This window comes from Rhamphochromis longiceps, linkage group LG13 (genome assembly GCF_057381845.1).
Source record: "Rhamphochromis longiceps isolate RC_006_pf linkage group LG13, R_longiceps_female_GT1.1, whole genome shotgun sequence".
NCBI lineage: Eukaryota > Metazoa > Chordata > Actinopteri > Cichliformes > Cichlidae > Rhamphochromis > Rhamphochromis longiceps.
In genome coordinates this window covers 11,082,267-11,103,430 of record NC_140569.1, presented here as the reverse complement: position 1 = coordinate 11,103,430, position 21,164 = coordinate 11,082,267, and the positions used below count along the sequence as shown (strand labels likewise).

At 38.6% G+C, this 21,164-nt stretch overlaps 1 protein-coding gene across 1 annotated transcript; it reads left to right on the top strand.

Moving 5' to 3' along the window:
- Positions 1-3,803: 3,803 nt before the first annotated feature.
- Positions 3,804-21,064, top strand: ppm1ba (protein phosphatase, Mg2+/Mn2+ dependent, 1Ba). The gene is made up of 6 exons (XM_085427575.1): positions 3,804-4,211; positions 13,448-14,357; positions 14,962-15,079; positions 16,300-16,414; positions 16,645-16,702; positions 20,766-21,064. Exons 2-6 carry the CDS (start codon positions 13,476-13,478, stop codon positions 20,793-20,795), a joined length of 1,203 nt encoding a protein of 400 aa, XP_085283701.1. The 5' UTR covers positions 3,804-4,211; positions 13,448-13,475; the 3' UTR covers positions 20,796-21,064.
- Positions 21,065-21,164: the final 100 nt, after the last annotated feature.

The following is a 21,164-nucleotide window of genomic DNA, read 5'->3' as shown; positions in this document are numbered from 1 at the left end:
AGCAATTATTGTGTTGACCTGGCTCCTCGGTTGACAAAAGAAACCTGTTCCCTCTGAGGAGCAGGAAATCAGCTTTTCAAGTGCTCTTGTGTTTGAAGAGTGGTGAGCAAGGCAAGGCGTGATTGCTGCACTCTGCAGAGAGGATCGCACATGGGGTGATTTCATACAAGGTGAGAGAAAGCAGTGAAGGCCAAAGCTAGTTGTTTTCTTTTCCTTCACAATATACATGCAAGCAGCACTTAACTCAATGTTATCTCAGCTAACTCACACTGAATCGATCCATGCTGAAAAAAATATGATAAAGAAGAAGATTCAGTATTAAAAAAAGAAAAGAAGACCCTCCAGCTTGTGGCCTCCTTCAACCTAAAGCCCCGATGGATGGATGGATGGATGGATGGATGATATGTGCAAAATATAACCTGAATTCCAAAATGTTGGTTTGCTGTGTAAAATCTAAATAAAAAACAACATACAATAATTTGTGAACCTCAAATGTTATTCACAACAGAATCGTATCACAATAGAAAAAGTATTAAATTTCTAAGCTGAGAAAATGTACCATTCTAAGAAAGACATGAACTCATTTTGAATTTGGTAGTAACATGTCTCAAAAAAGTTGGGGCAAGGCTATGTTTACTACTGTGTAGCTGTGGTAAACATGCGCTTCTGTTAACAGCAGACTGTAAACATCTGGGAACTAAAAGGAGAGGAATGTTGTCCCATTCTGGTCTCATATAGGACTAGTAGTCATGAGTCTTCTTCATCATATTTTTATTTTATTCATACTATCATGATGCACTAAATGTTTTTAATCGATGAAAAGTCTGAACTGTCTGCAGGCCAATTCAGGACCTGGATTCCAGAATTGAGGGTGGGGGTGGGGGGCTTTTTAAGTGAGCACTAATAAAAAGCCAGATGGTTCCTTTCCACTTTTGTCTGGAGGATGTGTCCATGTTTTCCAAAAAATAATTTAAATTTTGATTTGTCTGACCACAGAACACTTTTCCATTGTGCCTCAGTACATTTGAATGTCACTTGATCTGGAGAAAATGCCAGGATTGCAGGATCATGGTCACCCATGGCTTCTTCTTTGCTTGATAGATGGCAAGATGAACTGCATTCAATGACCTTGATTGGAGGAAGTGTTACTGAGCCCCATGCTGTGATTTCCATGCTTGTTCTTAATGCACTGATGCCTGACTGCCTGAAGAACATGAACATCTAATATTGATTTTTAGTCTTGTCCCTTTTATATTGAGGGACATTATTCAGAAATTCTCTAAAAATTTATACACTCAGTTTTTTGCAGACTTGTTATCCTCTGACCATCTTGACTTCTTAGAAATTCTGCCTCTTTGTGATGCTCGTTTTTGAGATGTCCAATTTTAAAAAACAGATATTACTGGTATTACTTGTGATTGCTTACATGTGTTCCCACTTAACGTAAATAGTTGCAAAATGTTTCTTCAGTTTCTCCACTTAGTTTTCCAGCATTTTTTTCCTGCCACCTCCTGCCACCATCCCAACTTTTTTGAGATTCGTTGCTTCCATCTAATTCAAAACATGCCAATGTTTTCCATGAAATCAAAAAAGTATATCAGTTTAAACATTTGGTGCGGTTTATGTGTTCTATTGTGAATAAAATGTGGAGTTATGAGATTTGAAAATCACTTAATTTTGTTTTTATTTACATTTTACATGTCATTCGAGGCTTTTTTGGAATTGGGTTTGTATTTACATATAAGCAGCAGGATAGCTAACATCTTATGCACTGTATAATGCACTGTATATTAGATGTGATATAACACAAGATTTGCCAATAAGGCTGCAAATCCAAACTGAGTGTTTATGTTTTCATTTGAAAATGAATGTTAAATTCACCTCCACATTAAATACGAACAAATTACTTTAATTGCAGGTCATCATAAAAGCACCACTGCCTCAACAATACCTTCTGAGTGCAACTCAGCAATTTATTTAAATTAATAAGACCCTCCACAGCCAACATGCCCGTTTGGGCTCATAGAGCTGGGCCCAATGGGCTGAGGCTCGTCAACAAGCACGCCCTAAAACACATCCAGCCATCACAGGCACGGTAAACTAGTCCCTTGAATCACTGGGCGTGATAATGGATGGAATTTTGTTTCAACAAATAAAGTTCAACTTATTATTTAATTAGGCTGAAAGTTAATCTTCACTCTTTATTATCTCTAATGCATATAGACCTGTATTATAGCATATTAATATATATTAACAACTCTCACTCTATCATGCTATCATGTAGTTACCTGTGGTCTTACATTTATTTTAGTTGAAGAGAAGCTTCATATGTGAATATAGTTATTTACACAGCATGTAAATAAAGTTGGAGCAACATCTACAAACTGACAGTCATTTGTTTATGACTGATTCATTTAAAAATATTTTATAGATGAATTATAAGTAATTACTCTGTGTTAGTCCTGCCACACACTGTCCAGGGTGTACACTGTAAGACAGCAGGATTAGGCTCCAGCCCCATTCTGCAACCCTGAATTGGATACGCAGAATAACATGGGTGGATTTAATTTAGTAGTAACAGCTTTTTGGTTGCCATATTGTTGAAATTCCTTCTCTGTCATGACACTTTGCTCACTGTTTGTTATTGGGAAATAAACTTAACTTACTTAAGAAAAAATATATTATAATGTCTATGATTATATCTAGCTTATTAAAATTAATAACCATGGCTTGATGAATTGATTGCCTTTAATGTTTTCAGAACATTAGGTCTAGAAGCTGAAGCAGTCGCTGCTGACCGACATCGATGGAGATCACTAGCTGCCCGATGCGCCGCCCGGCGTAGGAGGAACTAAGTGCTAAGTAAGTAAGGTCTAGAGGTAACTGATGTTTGATGATGGAAATTTCTTACTAATATTTACTTAATGGCTTGGAGGAATCGTCAGTCTGAAGATTGATGATCATTTTTTACATGGAAGATAATTTGAAGATAGTTTTTACGACTTAGCAACCCAAAAAGTTGTTGTGATATTAATTTGGAGTGGATTTAAAAAACGTTCACTATGTGATCCATAGCACAGTGGGTAACAAATGACTGAATTTACTACTTAGAATGTAAATTTCCATTGTCTATGTAACCATTTTGCCTCACACATTAGAGTTTCGGTTATAAAAGACAACCTTCAGTCCATTTCTTCCTAGATTTCCTCAAGGTGCAATTAACAATGTCTTTACTTCTTGTTCATTGCGAGGAGAAGCCTCCATAGACTTGCAATCTTGGTAGTTTGTATGCAGGTCAGAACCTAGTGCTTTTTGCAGGGTCCTGCTAGGGGTAGGCACAGCCTTTGGGGAGTGCCATGTGTTGCTTGACCTGTGGCTGTGATTAGGTAATTGGTAACGCTGATACTTTCCATAGCTCAGTCCCATGAATATTGTAGCTAAAGGAGTAATTCTCTTTATTCCATTTGTCCTTGGCTTTAATATTGTGGGGGTGATCAGTACTAAGTGTTACAGGGCAATGGAACTGGCAACAACTAAATGGGGTGTTGCACCGTTTTTATCAATTACTTCCGAACTGTGCTATTTATGGCACGCAGGCACCTCTCTTCTGAAAACAGCATATGATCTGAGGAGAAATTATAAATCTCATAATCTCACCAAAGGCAAATAAAAGCTGGATTTTCACAGTTTATGTTTTTAGAGAAACAAATTGACTGGTACATTAGCTGACCAATCGTATCTCAGCTTCGAATCAGTTTTTATCCAATCACAGAAGAGAGCGATAGTCTTGCCCCTCCCAAAAACTGGATGCTGAAAAAGAACGTCATCTACCTTTTTACGTTTAGCTTTAGCAAAAATTAGCTAGGTGTTCAATCATAGATAAATCCTGCCGAACCAAGCGTATTTTCTTTTGAACCGACAGCCTAAGTAAGAGCGATATATTTGGCGCTCCCTGGTATTACAGTGCCAAACATGTATGTAAAAGCCTTACGTCGATGCAGAGACATGTTGAAAGGAGAACTGGTCGTGTGAAACGCTGACTAGCTTACTCAAAGCTAACTGACGAACAGGGGCCGAGAAGCGAAAGTGGCTAATATTAAGGACTGCTAAGCCTATCACAACAACGCTGGGTGTCTTAGCATTTCTACCGTGATCACGAGAAGAGGGGCTGATAGAGGGAGACTGAGAGTGAGAGATTCCTTTCATACGCAGTAAGTAACACTTGGTACTCGGAATGAGCAACGAATCTACACTGGCTAGCGACCCGCTAACGTGTAACGTTAGGCAAACAGTTTGACAACTGTGAACTTCGCTAGCTGGTTAGCTAGTGAAGTTAGCTAACCAGAGTGGCCTCTGTTTTAGGTAACGAGAATCGAGAATTGGCTTGATTTTACTTCAGGATCTCAAAGTACCGTTATTTATATGTCTTTATTTGGACAGGGAGTACGATATTGTCGTTGACGCCGGTGTAGCCACACTTACTAACACGCCCGAGCTCCATTCAGGTGATTTTCACATTAATTGGAGCGTTTCACGCACTTGTCAATATTCAAATGGGTTATCAGCATCGCTCTGCTGGCGGATTAATGATTATCATTCCAACGTTTGGGTCTATCCATGTGATCCGAGAAGGTTTGGTTTGTCTTTATTTGCTTGTGGCATGTGTCGACAGTTTTTCTCCACTAAAATTATTTTTAATCTGATTCATGAATATTTGCAACAGGTGCGACTTACGTGGAACTAGTTTTAATGTGTGTTATTCTGGTTACTGCTTAGCATAAAGCTAGCTTTTGTTTCAAACGTCAACATATTGTTTACTAACAATGTACGTAGTAGAGTCTAGGTTTATGCTTCTATTCCCATTTGCTCCCATGAAGCTCCAGTACAGGGATTAACTTGTTTTATTGCCTTGTTGTGGGTACTTTTATTGGGTTGTTGGTGTGTGTGGCAGTGTGTTTGTGTGACGGTGTATTCCAGAAATGGCAGCAGCATCAGTGGCATGTTTGTGTTGGCACCTTGATGTGAAATCCTGCAATAGCCATGCTCTTTTAGCCTATGACTGCACTGGGTGCATGGGCTTGTCCAAAGGCCTTTATCTATACCCACGTTAGTGTGAACTGAAAGGGTTCACACGCAGATGCATGCTCAGATGTAGTGGCAAGCCTTGAATAACTGAGAGATTAATTTGTGTTTCTGCTTATGTCTCAGAACAGGGTGATAGTATTGGTTAAGATTCTTGAATCAGCTTGTGGGGTTATGTAAATGCTGTGCACGTGTTTTTATAATGTATCCCAAAGGAACTGAAAGTGGTTTTAGTGCATGCTTAAGTACTCCTATGTTTAAAGTCCCTCATCATTTTGCCACTTCTGAGAGTTGAGAAATGATGAGAAAACAGAGGTACATGTATACAGTGCAATGAAAAAGTATTTGCTCCCTGTCTGATTTCTTAATTTTTTTTAACCCATTTTTCACATTTACATGTTTCAGATCATGAGACAAATTTTAATATTAGACAAAGCTAACCTGAGGAAATATATAATGTTGAATCAAGAAACCACTTAAATAGAACCTGTCTGACAAAGTGAAGTAGGCTAAAAGAGCTCAAAAGGCAACACATCATGGTACGATCTAAAGAAACTCAAGAACAGCAGAAAAACAAAGTCACTGGCATCTGTCAGTCTGGAAAGTGCTTCGAAGCCCTTTCTAAAACTTTGGGAACCTAGCAGACCACGGTGAGAGCCATTATCCACAAATGGAGAAAACTTTAAACAGTGGTGAAGATTCTCAGGGGCTTTCGACCAAAATTACTCCAAGTGCACATCAGTTACTCATCAAGGAGGTCACAAAATAACCCAGAACAGAATTGCAGCACACTCTGTAAAGTCAGAGATCATGATTCAACAATAAGCAAGCGACTTCTCTGGTGGTTTGTTGCTTCAGGATTTGGACAATGATCCAAAACACACCAGCAAGTCCACCTCTGAACGTCTCAAAAAAACCAAAGAGAAAATATAGGTTTTGATGTCGCCTAGCCAAAGCCCAGACTTGAATCCCTCTGGTGTCGCTGAATTAAAACAATTCTGCAAAGAAGAGTGGGACAAAATTCCTCCACAGAAAAAGCCTCATTGCCAGTTATTGCTGCCAATGCTGGCACAACCAGCTAATAGGTTTAGGGGGCAATTACTTTCACACATAGGGTCAGGTAGGTCTCAGTATTTTTTTTTTCCTTAATAAATTGAATCATCATTGTATTTAACCAGGTTATCTTTGTCTAATATTATAAGTTTGATGATCTGAAACGTGTTACAAAAATGGAAGAAAAAAAAAATCAGGAAAGGGGGGGGGGGCACTTTTTCACAGCACAGTATATTGCAGAGAAAGCACCTGCAGTCCAGTATGACATGACACGTGTACTTTCAATCGCTTTGGTCTGGACAGACATCCCCATCATCTGTTCAAAGGACACTTGTTCCAGGAAATTGACAGCTTCAAAGATGAGTCAGCAAAGAGAGGGGGGATCTGTTTGTTTCACTTGTCAAATTTGTTTAAAAAAAAAAAAAATCAGAAACTTTTTTTGAGGTAAAGTTGTTTTAATCTTTTTAATCATAACTGAGAACAGTGTGTTATACCAGCTGTTCACTGCCTTCTTTATAAAATCATCAAATGTGGATGTGGCTAATGGGTACTAGCAAAAAGATGATTCATGGCTAAAAGTCAATATAAGCACATTAGTAGAAACTGTATGTCGTGGATTTTCTCTTCAGAGATGGACTCAATTGTAGAGTTAAGCTATAACAGTCACAGCTCAGTTTGTTTTGGGTTTTGTTTTTTTGTTTTTTATAAATATTGACTAGCTGCATGTGTGTTTTTATTTTATTTTATATAATTTGTTTTTGGTATTGTGATCTAAGGTGGTCATAGCTTTCTTAGTTAAACTATGATGCCTTAAGCTTCAACTATTTGCCATTGCCATCTTGATATTTTGGTAAATCTGACAGTGACAGACATTTAACAACTTATCAGTCACAAGTTGTTGGCATATGCCGAATAATCGTCCTTTCCAAACATGAGCATAATTTGCAAAAGTTCAATTCATGATGCCCTGGAACTACTGTCAGTCTTCAGAATGGATTTTACTTAGTTCATACAACAGCAGAGCTGTTGGGCTCTGCTATGGGGTTATAGCAAATCTCTCCAGGTAGAGGATAGGAATATAAATCTGAACACAAATAAGATTTAAAAAGAAAAGTGAATACTTTGGGAAAGAAATATGACCAATGGTTACTTTTGAGGTGGTAATGCAGCCATGTCAGTTCATAAGAATAAATCAACAGCACTAAGGTGTTTCCTTTATTGAGTTAGCTTTGAAGTTGATGACTTCCATGCTTCCTTTAAATATGTTGCATTACAGTATAGTTGTTGGGTTAACTTTTTGTTTCCTAACTCCACTACTTTAGTTGTGTCCAACTAAAGAAAGGGTGCAGCAGTGGTATATTGTCATGGGCTAATATCCCATTCAGGCTTTTACTTTTTACCTTAATTTCCCCTTAATCAGCTCCTCAGCATGGTACAGCACCTCTACAGCAAGCTACACTGCTACCATGCTGCATTTCCTATCAGTCTAATATTATCATCATGTCTTTTTCCCCACACAAAACAACAGTACAGTAGTTTAGTAAGGTGATGCTGACTTCTAAGGGTAGATTGGCCATTATATCACACACTGTACCTTTCATGTCATCGAGTCAGGAGAGAGAGCTGTAAGACATTAGTAATAGTTCACTGTGTTAAGCCTGTGGTCTGCATTTGACGAGCTAATCTCACCCTGCGTGGATCCTATCAGCAGCTGACTGTTAAATTGAGTTAACTTGTTAAAGCTATCCTGAAGCTGAGAGTGGTGGTTTTTCTGGGGCGCCTCAAACAGAAACCAGTGGGGAAAAACATTTTGGCCTAGTAAATCATAGCAAATCCCGCCTCTGCTTTTTTGTCACCTTCATAGACTACATGAATGTTCAGACATACATACATGTGGTAGTTCATGTGCAGTCACGTCTGGCCACTACCACTGTTGCTATGACAACCACTCAGCTGCCACTCCAAGCTGGGTAGCCATGGAGACATCAGACTTTGGGTGACATCAGTCTGTGGTGTACAAATTACCTATGCTGGTATTTATTTTTAATGAACACCAGTGGCCTGGGGAATTGGCAACTGCCAAAGATTTAGGCTTTTAACCAAACGGCAATTATCAGGACTGTAATAAAATATTTTTAATGAATTAAAAAAAAATTGTTTTAAGTGGTTCAAACTTGAATGTGTATCATATGCCAAAAAAGTCTATTTTTTGGCATATGATACACATTCAAGTTTGAATACAGACTCTGCTTTACCTGTGTAAGCAGTCAAATGTTAAAGGCCCACTTTGAGCCAGGTATGGTACACGTGATGTGTATGTAGTTGCAGCATAGGTGAGAGCAAATAATGTTATTTGGTGATTGTGGAAATTGCTTTGATATCTGCTCAGTGTTGTGTGTGACCGCATTTGTCGTCAAGGTAATAATTCAAGTGTTCTGGACTACTGATGCTTTTCCTCCCTTTGATATGTGATCAGTGACCAAGTGTGTTTGTCTGTCATGCACCTGTTGAATATCATCTAAATTTTGGAAGTCACATCAAACGCTTTGATAACAAACCATTGGCAAGGTAAAGAGGGAGAAACTTGGATAAGCATTATTTATTTCTTAAAGATCAGAAGATTAAAAAAAAGAATTCTTTTAAAAAAGGATTCTTTATAAAAATTAAAAACAGATTAGACTCCTTTCAATCATTATAGAAAGCAGAAGTTTGAAGGAAAAGTATTTTCTTAATTTCAAAAGTTTATCCCCTGGTTACATCATACATAATTTAAAAAACCCAAACCCTTGATCATTACAAAGAAGGGATCTTGTGGTTGTTTTACTCTGGGGTGTACTTTGCTGGCTTCTTATGGGTATGCTTTAGGGTTGGGCGATTGGACGAATATATCGACTATTGACAACAGGCTGAGCCTATCATTGATAGTTTTTACAAGGGCCATTTATTTATTTATTTATTTATTTATTTATTTATTTACCCATGAGTAAGTTTGCTAATAATGGTGGAGCCTAATAGAAGCAGTCAACAAAAAAAAAAAAAAAAATGATAGCGCTGTTTTAACAGCACCCTCTTTCATCTGCGAGCAAATGCACCCTCTTCAGAGTGTGCCCAAATGCTTGTTGATAAAGCTACAGAAGCTGGTGATAGCCTAGCATACTTAGCTGGATGGTGGACACGTACATGCTCATGCAAGTTAGTCGTGTTTGAGTACTTTGCTCACACTATATGTCTGCACAAGTGGTACACCGCTTTGATTACATCCTTATGTTTACCTCTTTCATCTGGTTTAAAGAAAGCCAAAGAAATCCCAAATTGGTGGCTTTATTTTATTTTATTTTTTTAGTGCTGTCAGCATTAACACGCTGTCATCACGACTAACGCGATTAACAATGAACCCATCTGGAGCGTAAACGGAGTCAAAATCCCTGAAATGTCTCTGTCAACACATTTCGGCAGTTTGTCCAAATTTTGTTCATTCTGCGCTCCAGATGGGTTGAGAGCGTTAAAATCGTGATGACCGTGTTTAACCCGCGTTAATGCTAACAGTATATATATATATATATATATATTTATTTAGTTAGTTCGTCTATGTTTGGACTTCTTCTGTATTGTAAACTCGCAAATCAGTCCGTGCATGATTACATTGCCCCACCCATGCGCGAATACATCACCCATCGGTGGAAATTTTGCAAACACTGCCATATATATCTTGCCAACTAATTTCACCTTGTATCAGCCAGCAGCCACTTGCAGTTGGTTGGGGAATATGTGTTTTTGAGATGTTACAGGCAAATTTCTAGGACAGTAGGACTGGAGCTTTAGCTATAAAAATGAAATGAGATGCACCTGCCAGTGCACAGCTCAAACTGTTACTTGATTGTAGTGCTGTCACAATTGCTCAAAAATCACATTTGCTTATTATTCATTCATTAATTCCAAAACAATTCCCAAAGAACCAAACTATTTGACTGTGCGCTACTTTGACACACAGTAGGGCTGTTCAATTAATCAAATGTTAATTTCAAGTACAGTTTTGGCTTCCAGCAGTTAAACAGCATAATATAGATAAAGTGTGATGTGTGAGTGAGGTGCATGCTGTCTGGCAGTGTAGCGTGATATTAGTTGTCTTTGAAGCCTTTCTGTTCTTTTAGTTAGGTGGGGGAAAGATGAGTACACAAGGCGGTCTAAATGCTTCATATGTAGATGAGGGTGACTCACTCACTGAGTCCCCTTCATCTATGTCTAGTTAGCATTCATACTTGTCATTTTGTTGATGAAATCTGTGTTTTTTAGATTTGACTTTAAATCATAAGTTAATAGCAAATAGCGGGCACTTATCTATTTTTATTTTTTGAGAGGAACCTTTTAGCTCTGTCCACATGTACATTAACAGACACCATCCTTTGAGTATGCCTGCAACTTACTTGTAAGTAGCACTTATTGATATTTTCAGATATAAGGTATGGGTTATTGTGCAATTTCCGTGGCTAAGATTCCATTAAGCAGTGTGACAATCAATAAGACTGTAAAAGTTAATGTTCTCTCATTGCATAACCAATAAACAGACTGGATAGAGAATTTCTCTCTGCTATCCAGCAGCGTAATGCTGCTGTGCATTTAGCTAATGCAGGTGCAGTTATTGATAGATAACGCATCCTCTTGAACACTCTGTGAAGTTTGTTAATGCTTTTTGAAGGCAGTTCTGGCTACCCAGAGAAGCTTTTAAACTTTCTTCTGTCTCTTTAAGGATAAATCTAAGTAGCTGCTATTTGTGGATGTGGTGTGCAGTGATCACCAATAAGAAATAAGAAACAGTTGATATGTTCCTTAAGCCTTACATAGAAAGTATAAGAAACACAGGAAGAAAATTTCCAGCAACTCAAAAGTTAAATATTCTCCTTAAATATCTGTGGGGATATTTGTAGTCTTTGTGTTTTCAGAATATGCCAAAGCCATGTGAGATTTGTAAGCTGTTTATTTTGGCTAAAGAACTTTTTTTCATATCACCCAGCACTAGTTAGAAGAGGAGATGATGGCTGTAAAGCAGTCAAAGATGGGTAGATACCAAAGAAATGGTAACATTTCAAAATCATGAATATATTGCAAGAGAACACTATTTGTCCTCTCCTAGTTATATTATGCAAATCTTTATATATTCCTTCACGATTTCTACAACCTTTCCTAATATCATTAGTAATCATGAAGATTGAAACTTTAATATTGTCCAGTTAGTTTTTCTCAAAAATTAATGGTTGGTATGACTGGCAGTTATCCGTTAAGGTCTTTCTAATACAAATCTCTCATGGATGGTTTGGAATGAGTCCGTCTGTATTTATCATGTATTGATTAGAGCAGGGCTATATGACCAAAAATAATTATCACGATATACATTTGAAAATTTGCGATAACGATATAACTGACGATATAATTGACACTAGACAAAATACTTTACAACTCCACAACTTTATTAGTGCAAAAAAACCCAACAATGTATTTTCACTTAAACAAGCAGCTGTTTTTTATGTGCATTAAAGTTATATAAAAATTTAACAGTGCAAATGCAAATTCCTTGCTGACAGTTTAACCAAAAGGCATTTCCAGTGGAAATTGGCCGACATATCCTCAGCATAACCATGTATAATATCCACAAAACTTAAAAAGAGGTTATACACACACAATACGGTAATATTATGTTGAAGCACAGTACGCATCACTGCGCGAGGCTCCTGCCTACGATAGCCATAATGCTCCGACAATCCATCAAGCGGTGCGGGTCCGTAGCTTAGCAAAGTCGTACTAAAACATTTGACAGATTTTCGAGCGCCATGTGACACATGAAATCGTTTTGAAGTCAGTAAACAAAACCAGAATTCATACATAAGGCACACGGGATTATAAGGGGCACTGTCGATTTTCAGAAAAATCAAAGGATTGATTTTAAGTGTGCCGTATTTTCCAAAGAACACTGTAATAATGACAATCCACTAGCATGCTCTACCAAAAATAGTGCTTTGTTGTGTATCTGACGGACGAAAGCTAAACCAGTGCCACACCACTGAAGTTGCAGCATTTTTACAAACCAATTCTGGTTCATCCGTTTCATTCAACGAACTGCTTTCGCTCTTCTCATTCTCCGTCGCCGCCATGCTTTTTCCGCCATGTGCGTATGAAAACACAGGCACTGCGCATGCGTGTTTTACCCATATTCTATCGCGATATTTCATTTTCTTATCGTTGCCCAACATTATACCGGTATTACCGTGAATGGTATGATATGGCCCAGCCCTAGTATTGATGCTGATAAGGGTTGTGACCATACTGGAATATCAAAACGTGATACTGATACTCCGTACTGTTTTTGATACTCAAGGGAAAATGTAATTTCATTTGAGATGGTGATGGTAAAATGCAGGTAATATAACCAGGTACAACACAATAGCTCACACATCTAAATAATTTAGTTGTTGTAGAAGGAAAAACAGTATGCTAAAGCTAAAACATGGTATGATTTATGATCAAAAAAGTTGATTGCTGTAAAAGATATAACCACTCACTACCTGCATTTTAAAACTGACCACACAGCTGGCTAAAACAAAAAGGAAATGAACACATTTTAATAAATTGTTGTAAAAGTAGAAAAGTTACTTTATTAATGATAACAGGGGGCTAATGTGGCTGTTGGGTAATTGCTAATGGTTAAACAAACGGCTAATGTTAAAATCTGTGCCAGTCAGGTTAACGTTTTTAACTCTTTAATACTGTATTGGAACTTTAGGAATTTAAAGGGGTCAGTAAAGTGTTGCTCAGTGTTATGAATATTATGTTAATGAGGTGAGGAGGTGCGTGTATGTCTGCGTGCAGCAGTGCTGTGTGAAGGTATGCATCTGCTGGACGAGGCAACAAAGTCACTGTTTGTATCAGTGTTATTCCAAATGAGTATCTAATTCAATATTAATTTTAGTGTGAATTAATATCTGAGTATCAAGTTTTTTGTTTTGTTTTTTTGACTACCCAAATGCTGTTGTATATAAACTGAATGCAGTGTCAGCAAGCAACTTTCACACAATGCTACTGTAAATCTAGTAGAGATTGAGAACACATTATGAATAGTGATAAGTTATGTGCTTTACTTGAAACAGCATTTTCTGCACTTTTCCTGAAATCTACCAAACACAGTCTTGGCAGTGAATAATTAAGACTCTGTATTGTAATCTACCAGCATAGTAGAAACATAATTAACTGTTCAGTACTGATTTATTGTCTGATTTTCTTTCTCTGTCCCTTGTTTCTTTTTGTTTTTCCTCTCCAACAGCTAGCAGTGGGTCTCTCAGGGCAGAGCCATGGGTGCGTTCCTGGACAAGCCCAAAACAGAGAAGTACAACTCACATGGCGAGGGCAATGGCCTGCGCTATGGGCTAAGCTCCATGCAGGGCTGGCGGGTGGAGATGGAGGATGCTCATACAGCTGTGTTGGGCCTTCCAGCCCTTGGTATGACTGACTGGTCCTTTTTTGCTGTGTACGATGGCCACGCAGGCTCTAAAGTTGCCAATTACTGCTCCAAGCATCTTCTTGAGCACATAATCACCGCTAGCTTAGGGGCTGGAAACACACAAGGCTCTCAGTCTGGATCAGACGGCTCCAACGCTTCAGTACCAGTTCCGCCTGCAGTGGAGGCTGTGAAAGCCGGCATCCGGACAGGCTTCCTGAAAATAGATGAGCACATGCGCAGCTTCTCCGACCTTCGAAATGGCATGGACCGCAGTGGCTCTACGGCAGTGGGAATTCTTCTGTCACCTGATCATTTCTTCTTCATTAACTGTGGGGATTCTCGAGCAGTTCTCTACCGCAATTCACAGGTGTGCTTCTCCACACTTGACCACAAGCCTTGCAACCCACGTGAGAGAGAGCGCATCCAGAATGCTGGCGGTTCAGTGATGATTCAAAGGGTTAATGGGTCACTGGCTGTATCAAGGGCCTTGGGGGACTATGATTACAAGTGTGTGGATGGTAAGGGTCCCACAGAGCAGCTGGTTAGTCCTGAACCAGAGGTGTTTGTGATGGTTCGGGCACCAGAACAGGATCAGTTTGTGATTTTAGCGTGTGATGGAATCTGGGACGTTATGTCCAATGAGGAGTTGTGCGAGTTTGTGAAATCGAGGCTTGAGATCTGTGATGATCTGGAGAAAGTCTGCAATGAAGTGGTGGATACCTGTCTGCACAAGGTATGTACTTATTTGTTTTGGAGTTTATCATTTGTATATTTTGCTGTGACATCCTCTGCTTTCTTTTGACCTATGGAAATGTACATGTGTAGAAAATTTTGTCAGCAAGATGTCCATTTGAATTTCCTGCCAGAGAAGAACACTATATGATGAAGAAAGTTTTAGAGAATGTGTTTTTTTTGTTGAAAAAGAGCTATTTGTAACTGCTTTAATGGCTCAGTAAACTTTCCCTTACTAAAAAAAAGGAGACAGAGAAATTGTTTTGGCAGTCTTGAAAACAGGACAAAGTAAAAATGAAAAGAATGAAGTACAGAGCTTTGAAGTACAAAATGCTTGAAAGATGGCTTCAAGTCTTGCAGGTTACTCCTTAATCCTGACCAGCAGCTGTTATCTGCTTGAATTCAATAGATAATAGAGGGGGAAAATGCATTTTATTGCTTATTTACTGTATGTTTTTGATACCGTCATGTTCTACTTGGCCCTGAGTTACAGTGCAGGTTATTCAGTCACTTATTCCCTATGAAAAATGCAAGCTATACAACATCTTCTCTTAACCTGCTCTTTCTTCTCTTTCTTTATTCGTCTGTCCTTTGGCCTGTTTTAGGGGAGTCGGGATAACATGAGTGTTGTGATAGTGTGTTTGCCCAATGCTCCCAAAGTATCGGAGGAAGCTGTGAGGAAAGACACTGAGCTCAACAGTTACCTGGAGTCTCGAGTTGAAGGTGAGAGTGGCTGAATGGAGAAAAATAATGTTTTATTCAATGTATTTATTCAACGTATTAATTGTCTTTGTGTGAATGAATTCTACACATAAAATAGGGTATTGAGGGGAAGAAAATGGGCAGCTGGGGATTTATTGATAACCTTCCTTTATACGTTTTTTCCCCCCCCCATATTTACACTCATCTTATTTCTACTGAAAATGTGCATCATATCTGTATATTCCCTCGATTGACCTTGCTACTTGCTATTGTCTAACCTCCAGCCAAATTTGCTCAGGCTCACAGCAGAAGAATGACACCATCATGACCTCCTTTTCCACTTCAGCGAGCATCTCCCCTCTTTATTCTCTCTCCGTTCCTCTCCTCCCTTGCTTCACTCAAACATTTACTGTCTTGTTGGAATGAATTTCCTTCTCCTTTCCTGTACTCTTTGCCCATTTCTTCTTTCTAATTGCAACCCATATTTTTTTTTATGTCTCTGGGAGCACAAGACCCTTTGAATACAGAGCAGCCTTTCTGGTCAGCTCTCTTCGTTCGCTATGTGCTGTTTGAGATGCCGGTCACTTAAGAAATACATTTATTTATTTATTTTAGCTCTGAGGAATAACTTAAAATGAATCCTTAAAGTTTTTGTTTTTACCTGTCTGATACCAGTGTCATCTTGAAATAAAAAAAGAAAAGAAAAATAAGGCCTTAAAATCGAACCGTAAGACTCTGAAATTGAGATTAAAAGACAGGTAATTATTTTATGTGTTAAAGTAAGTTCATGTTGGCTGAAAAGCACTCTAAAATGGGTCAAAATCATTCCACTTTTGAAGGTACAGTTCAGAAGTTCAAACAGTGTTTGTGTAAAGCAGGCTAGATGCTTGGCTTAGGGTACTGTCTAATACTGGAAGACAGAGGAGAGAGGGAATAGAACAAAACAGAGAGGGAGGAATTCTCTGGCGGAACATTATCTTGGCCTTATGCCACTCCCAACTCAGTTGCAGGCCTCTTTCTGTCACCATCTTTCTCCCTCTCTTCGTCTCAGAAATACACTGGCTTCCACAAATTGACTTGTATGTTTTCCATCTTCACTTCCTTTCTCCTCATTTGTCAAATTTTGGTCTCTGTCCTTCTGCTGCTCTGCTCTCCCTCCTCTGTCTTTGCACAGATGTTCATGGCTATCATCAGCTCTTTTAATACCGATTTGTGTAACAACATGTCTGCTGCTGTTTTAGAGATGCTGTCTCGGCCAGGGGAGGAGGGGTTTCCAGATCTGGTAACAGTGATGAGAAACCTGTCCACTGACAGCGGCATGCCCCCTCTGCCACCAGGGGGTGGTCTTGCCAGCAAGTAAGCACCATTTGACATTTATTAAAATGTATGATTAAAATATGAAAGTGTTAAACATCTGTAATACTTCATTATGTGCTCAGACAGTGATAATTACAGAAATGTTACAATTTGATTTATTTTTAACAGCTACACCTTTACTCCACTTAGTCTTCCACTGTCTTGTAGCTTTGATTGATGGCTCCAACCAATACCTTATGAAATTTTTGGTTTCTGTGTTCCACTTGCAGACGCAGTGTTATTGAAGCAGTATACAACCGTCTGAACCCATACAGGGAGGAGGATGGAGTAAGTATCAGTATATAGAAACGTAGGTGCTTTGTCTTTGACCATTTAGACATAAAATACTAAAAATGTTGAGGGCACATGGCAAATTTGAGATTTCAACTGTCTTATGTCTCAAGTTTCTTTAACGTATGACTTTAAGTGCACTTAGTTGGCTGTAGTTGTACATTTAAATTAACAGTTGATCAGCTAATTATGTAGTCACAGAGTATGTGTGTACGCTCTGTGTAGCATATTCCCATGAAATACCAGTGGGAGATCTTCTTTTGTTAATCTTATGTTGATTCATCTCATGTGGTGGCCTAAGCTGGTGATTTATAAACAAAGTATAAAATTACTGACTTAAGATGTGGCTTTGAGCCCATCCCCTTTCAGTTATGTTAAATGCTGTTTTTCCTCTACGCATGGTGCAAGATGATACAGCTTTGTCAGGAAATGTTTGAGTGGAACTATGAAGTTGCAAGTGAAGACATTCATTTTCAGGTTATCTGCTTCAAATAGGCTCTTTTTAATGGTTTATTTTATTTGCCTCCTCTGCTTGGAGCTTTCTTTATCCTAACACTAAAGTGTATGAAGACACTTTAGTTAGGCTTTTAAGTGGAGTTATCTGACACTGATATGAGAAGTTTTCCCATGTTTGAGCATGAGAATGTGATATGTACGCTTCTAAATTTACTTTGCTGCTGAATGGTAGATGTTGCAAATTTTTTAAATTTGCCAATAAGAACACAGGCATTCACGCTCTCATACTGACACCCATTCACATACTGAATGAGGTAGTAAATCTACAATAAAATAACAGCAGATAAAGGCAAATACTAACAGCAAATAGAAGAGAAGAACATCCACCATTTAAAGCGTTCAAGTTTAATGTTTAATAAAAGGGTTTCCCCTGTAAGCCTGGTTTTCAAATGTTGTAGTGGTTGTAAGTGACAGGAGATACTGTGCAGTGACTTTGACAGTGCTGTTTAACTCATTACATTACCTTCTGCTTTTGCTACTGGCAGACGTTTTCCACTTTAGTCAGCATTTTAAAATTTGTGTCCTCATATTCGCCGTTGACACATGTAGACACTGTTTTATACAGCATGTGAATAAAAGATGGAATCCAAAATTATGTCCCAAGGAAAGTAATGACTTACTTTTATTTGCCAGTAAAGACAGACACCCTTTGTTACTGTGAATTTTTTTTTTTTTTCTACAACCATAGACTGTATATGAAAGATAGCAATGGATATTTTAGTTTCAAACTTTGCATTTTAAATACTTCAGTGTAAGCATTTTGGCTACCACAACTTTGGTGTTGGAGGCAGAAGTGACCTTATTTGGACAATAAGGGTGTGTACTAAGCTAGCAACTGGCAAACTTAGTTGACAGTTTGTAGACTGCACTGGTGCAATACACACTCTACTGCTAATTAGTGCTAAATAGTAGACTAATAAAATACTAGGGTATGAGTAAACAACACTGAAGGACAAACACACGGGTTGTATTACACAAGCTGTGTTATTTGTCAGATAATAAAGGCACCAGCAGCACACACAGGCTGTTCAAGTTATTGACTAAACTTAGTGACTGATTTAGATTCTGTTTGTGGAATTCTGACAGGGGATGGTAGCTAAGATGGCTATTTTCATACCCTAAATAAACTGAGGGGCTGTATGAAGCACCAGTGTAAGAAAAATAAAGATTGTTTTGAACTGTGAACCATGCAAAGCTGAAATGAACATAATGGGTCCAGTTCACTTGAGGTGGATTGCATAAATAAGCTTTTCACTAATGTTTATTGGAAAGTTTAAAAAATGTCCTGGTGTTTTCTAACTATTGATGTAGCTTCATGTTGTTTGAGGTAATGGACAGTGTGTTATTGACTGAGGGTGCCAAGGCACTTGTTGAGCCAGGTTTTTAACCTGCATTTATATTTGCAGGTTACAACACATAAGCTCATTATAACCATAGAGTAGGAAAAACAATCAGTTTATATAAACAGTATTATTATTGTTGTCCTCTTTCAAATATAGGCCTGTTTCTCTATTTCTATTATTATTATTATTGAGGTAAACTGTTTGAGTGCTTATGAAATGTTTGCACTCCAACAAGTTTTGTCCAAGGGTTCCGTGTTTTCTACAGAGATGGAAAATACAGAATTTTAAATCTTTGATTTTGCAGCTGTTGTTACCTGCCTGCATGTTTCACACAAACATGTTCTTTGACAATCACGACATGAAAAAAGGGGATACATAAAGAAGTTAACTGCACAATTAACTGATTTCTTTTTCTTTTTTTGTGGACCCATTTATTTTATTTTAAAAAGAGAGAAATGTTTGATTGTTTTCACTATTTACTTGCCACTTAATTACTTTTGGTATAGTACGAATGGCCATATGAGGGGGGGGGGGGTCTGTTAAATTTATGAAAATATAGTTAAAAGTCCAAAATTTATGTCTTCCTTCACATTTATCATAGCCGTCCAGTGGGCCGGATTGGAGTCTGTCTGTGCAATTTTGGCCCCTGGGCCTTATGTTTGAGACCCCTGTTGCAGTAAATGGCTTACAGTATTGCATGTGTGAACTTGTAAATGTTTATAAAGGATTGACAAATTTTGTGTCTGTGAGAGAATCTCCCACTGAGATTGAGGCCACTATCGTATTGTTTAAGGACACTGCAGTGCTTATCATTCTAAAGAGCTCTACCTGCATATAAGGGGTCTTGTGTGGTGTGGGTGTGTGTGTCCTGTTAGCTGGATGTGATATTTGCCTCATGGTGTTGTCTTGGATTTTCTGTAATGAGTTAGAGGTACTGTGATTGTTTGCTTTGTGTACACATAATCATGGAAAAGAAATGCACACATGAAACGGATATTGGCGCCCCCTTAAAACCACAGTGGGTAGGTTCTGTGTGTGACTGTACACTGTAACAAAAAGTTTTGAGTGCTACCACCTGCTAGGTGTTAGGAGAAAGAAACAAGGCTGCTTGTCATAACATTGTCAAATAGAGCCATCCTAGTTTAACCTCGGCAGGTTTCTTTGTCTACATTAAGTGGCTAAGCCGTCCTACACAGCTGCTAGAAAGAAGCATGTCATAGTAGCTCAATTAGTGCTGGTTGCACCCTTCATTTAAACATATTTTGCACATGGTGTGTAGTAAGGTACGCACCTGTAGTCACATACACATTGACAAGGGATGTATCTATTGTCTAACTGTGTGTTCACCCTCTGATTAACGCAGCCCTCCTGTTTCATTTGGTAAGTGATCACATATATAACTGTTACACCCCCACCTCCCCCTTTTCCAACCCCTCATCTACACACATGCATACAACCACACATGCACACATGTGTACAAACACACATTCTTACAGGCATGTAAGTGGTGACCTGCTACACAAATCCTCCCTGTCACACCTTCATCTGTCTCTACTCCCTGCTCTGATCTGCTGTCCTGCATGTGGAGCTCCATTTAAGAGTTTAAGGCGTGTTCATGTGGACGTCTGTAGACATGATTGTCGAGGTCTGATGAGGATGAATGATAAAGGTGTTTCTAGTCCTGTCCGTCCCCCCCTCTCACGTCACAGGCATACAAACACGCATGCACTGTTCCTACACGCATGCATCGCTGTCTCACTCAGTCTTTCAGCAGCTGCACGCAACTATACAACAGTCTGTGTTTCTGTGTCCCTCCTCGAAATAAGACGGAAGGCCTTGGAGTTGTTTTGTTGGAATATGTTAAAGAAAGTCTCCGGAGACTGAGGTTGAAAACGTTTACTGCCTCACGCTGCTGTTGTAACAGCATTGTAAATATATTGTGTTGTTTCTTTGTTGAGTTGTGTTGGTCATAAGGAAAACTGACCTTCAAGTCTGGGTTTGGGGGAATAAATCCTTGAGTTTTACTTTTAAAATGTTTTGTTTAGGTTTTTTTTTCTTTTCTTTTTATAAAAAGTCTCTTTTTTTTTTCTCCCCACCCTTCTCTCCTTCCTTTGTTTCCTGGCTTTTCTCTTATTTCTTCTTCCTCTATTTTACTCTCCTTTGCTTCCCTGTTTTCTCCTCTCCCTCTTTTCCTTTTGCAGAGTGGAGCGGAATTGGAGTACCACTGGTAGCTGTCCAGCACAACTGCCTGATTGAAAATACAGGACCACTATTCCACATGAGATTACATTCATTGTCACCTTTTAATTTTTTCTGTAATTCATTCCGCCCCCCACACTGAGAATAACTGAAGCTGAAATCTTGGTTTTAAAAACACCTAATGTGGAGGACTACAAAACTGTTCTTGTTCCTTTTTTTTTAATTTTTTAAATAGACAAACTATGGGGGGGGCACTGCGTTCATGTTCCGACTCCAGAACTACATCTACAATATAAACACAGCGAGGAGGAGAGGCCAACAAGCACAGTTTCTCTTGCCCCTTGTTTTCTTTTTTCTTTTCTTTTTTTTTTTTTGTGGATTTGCAGAGACAGAGGTCACAG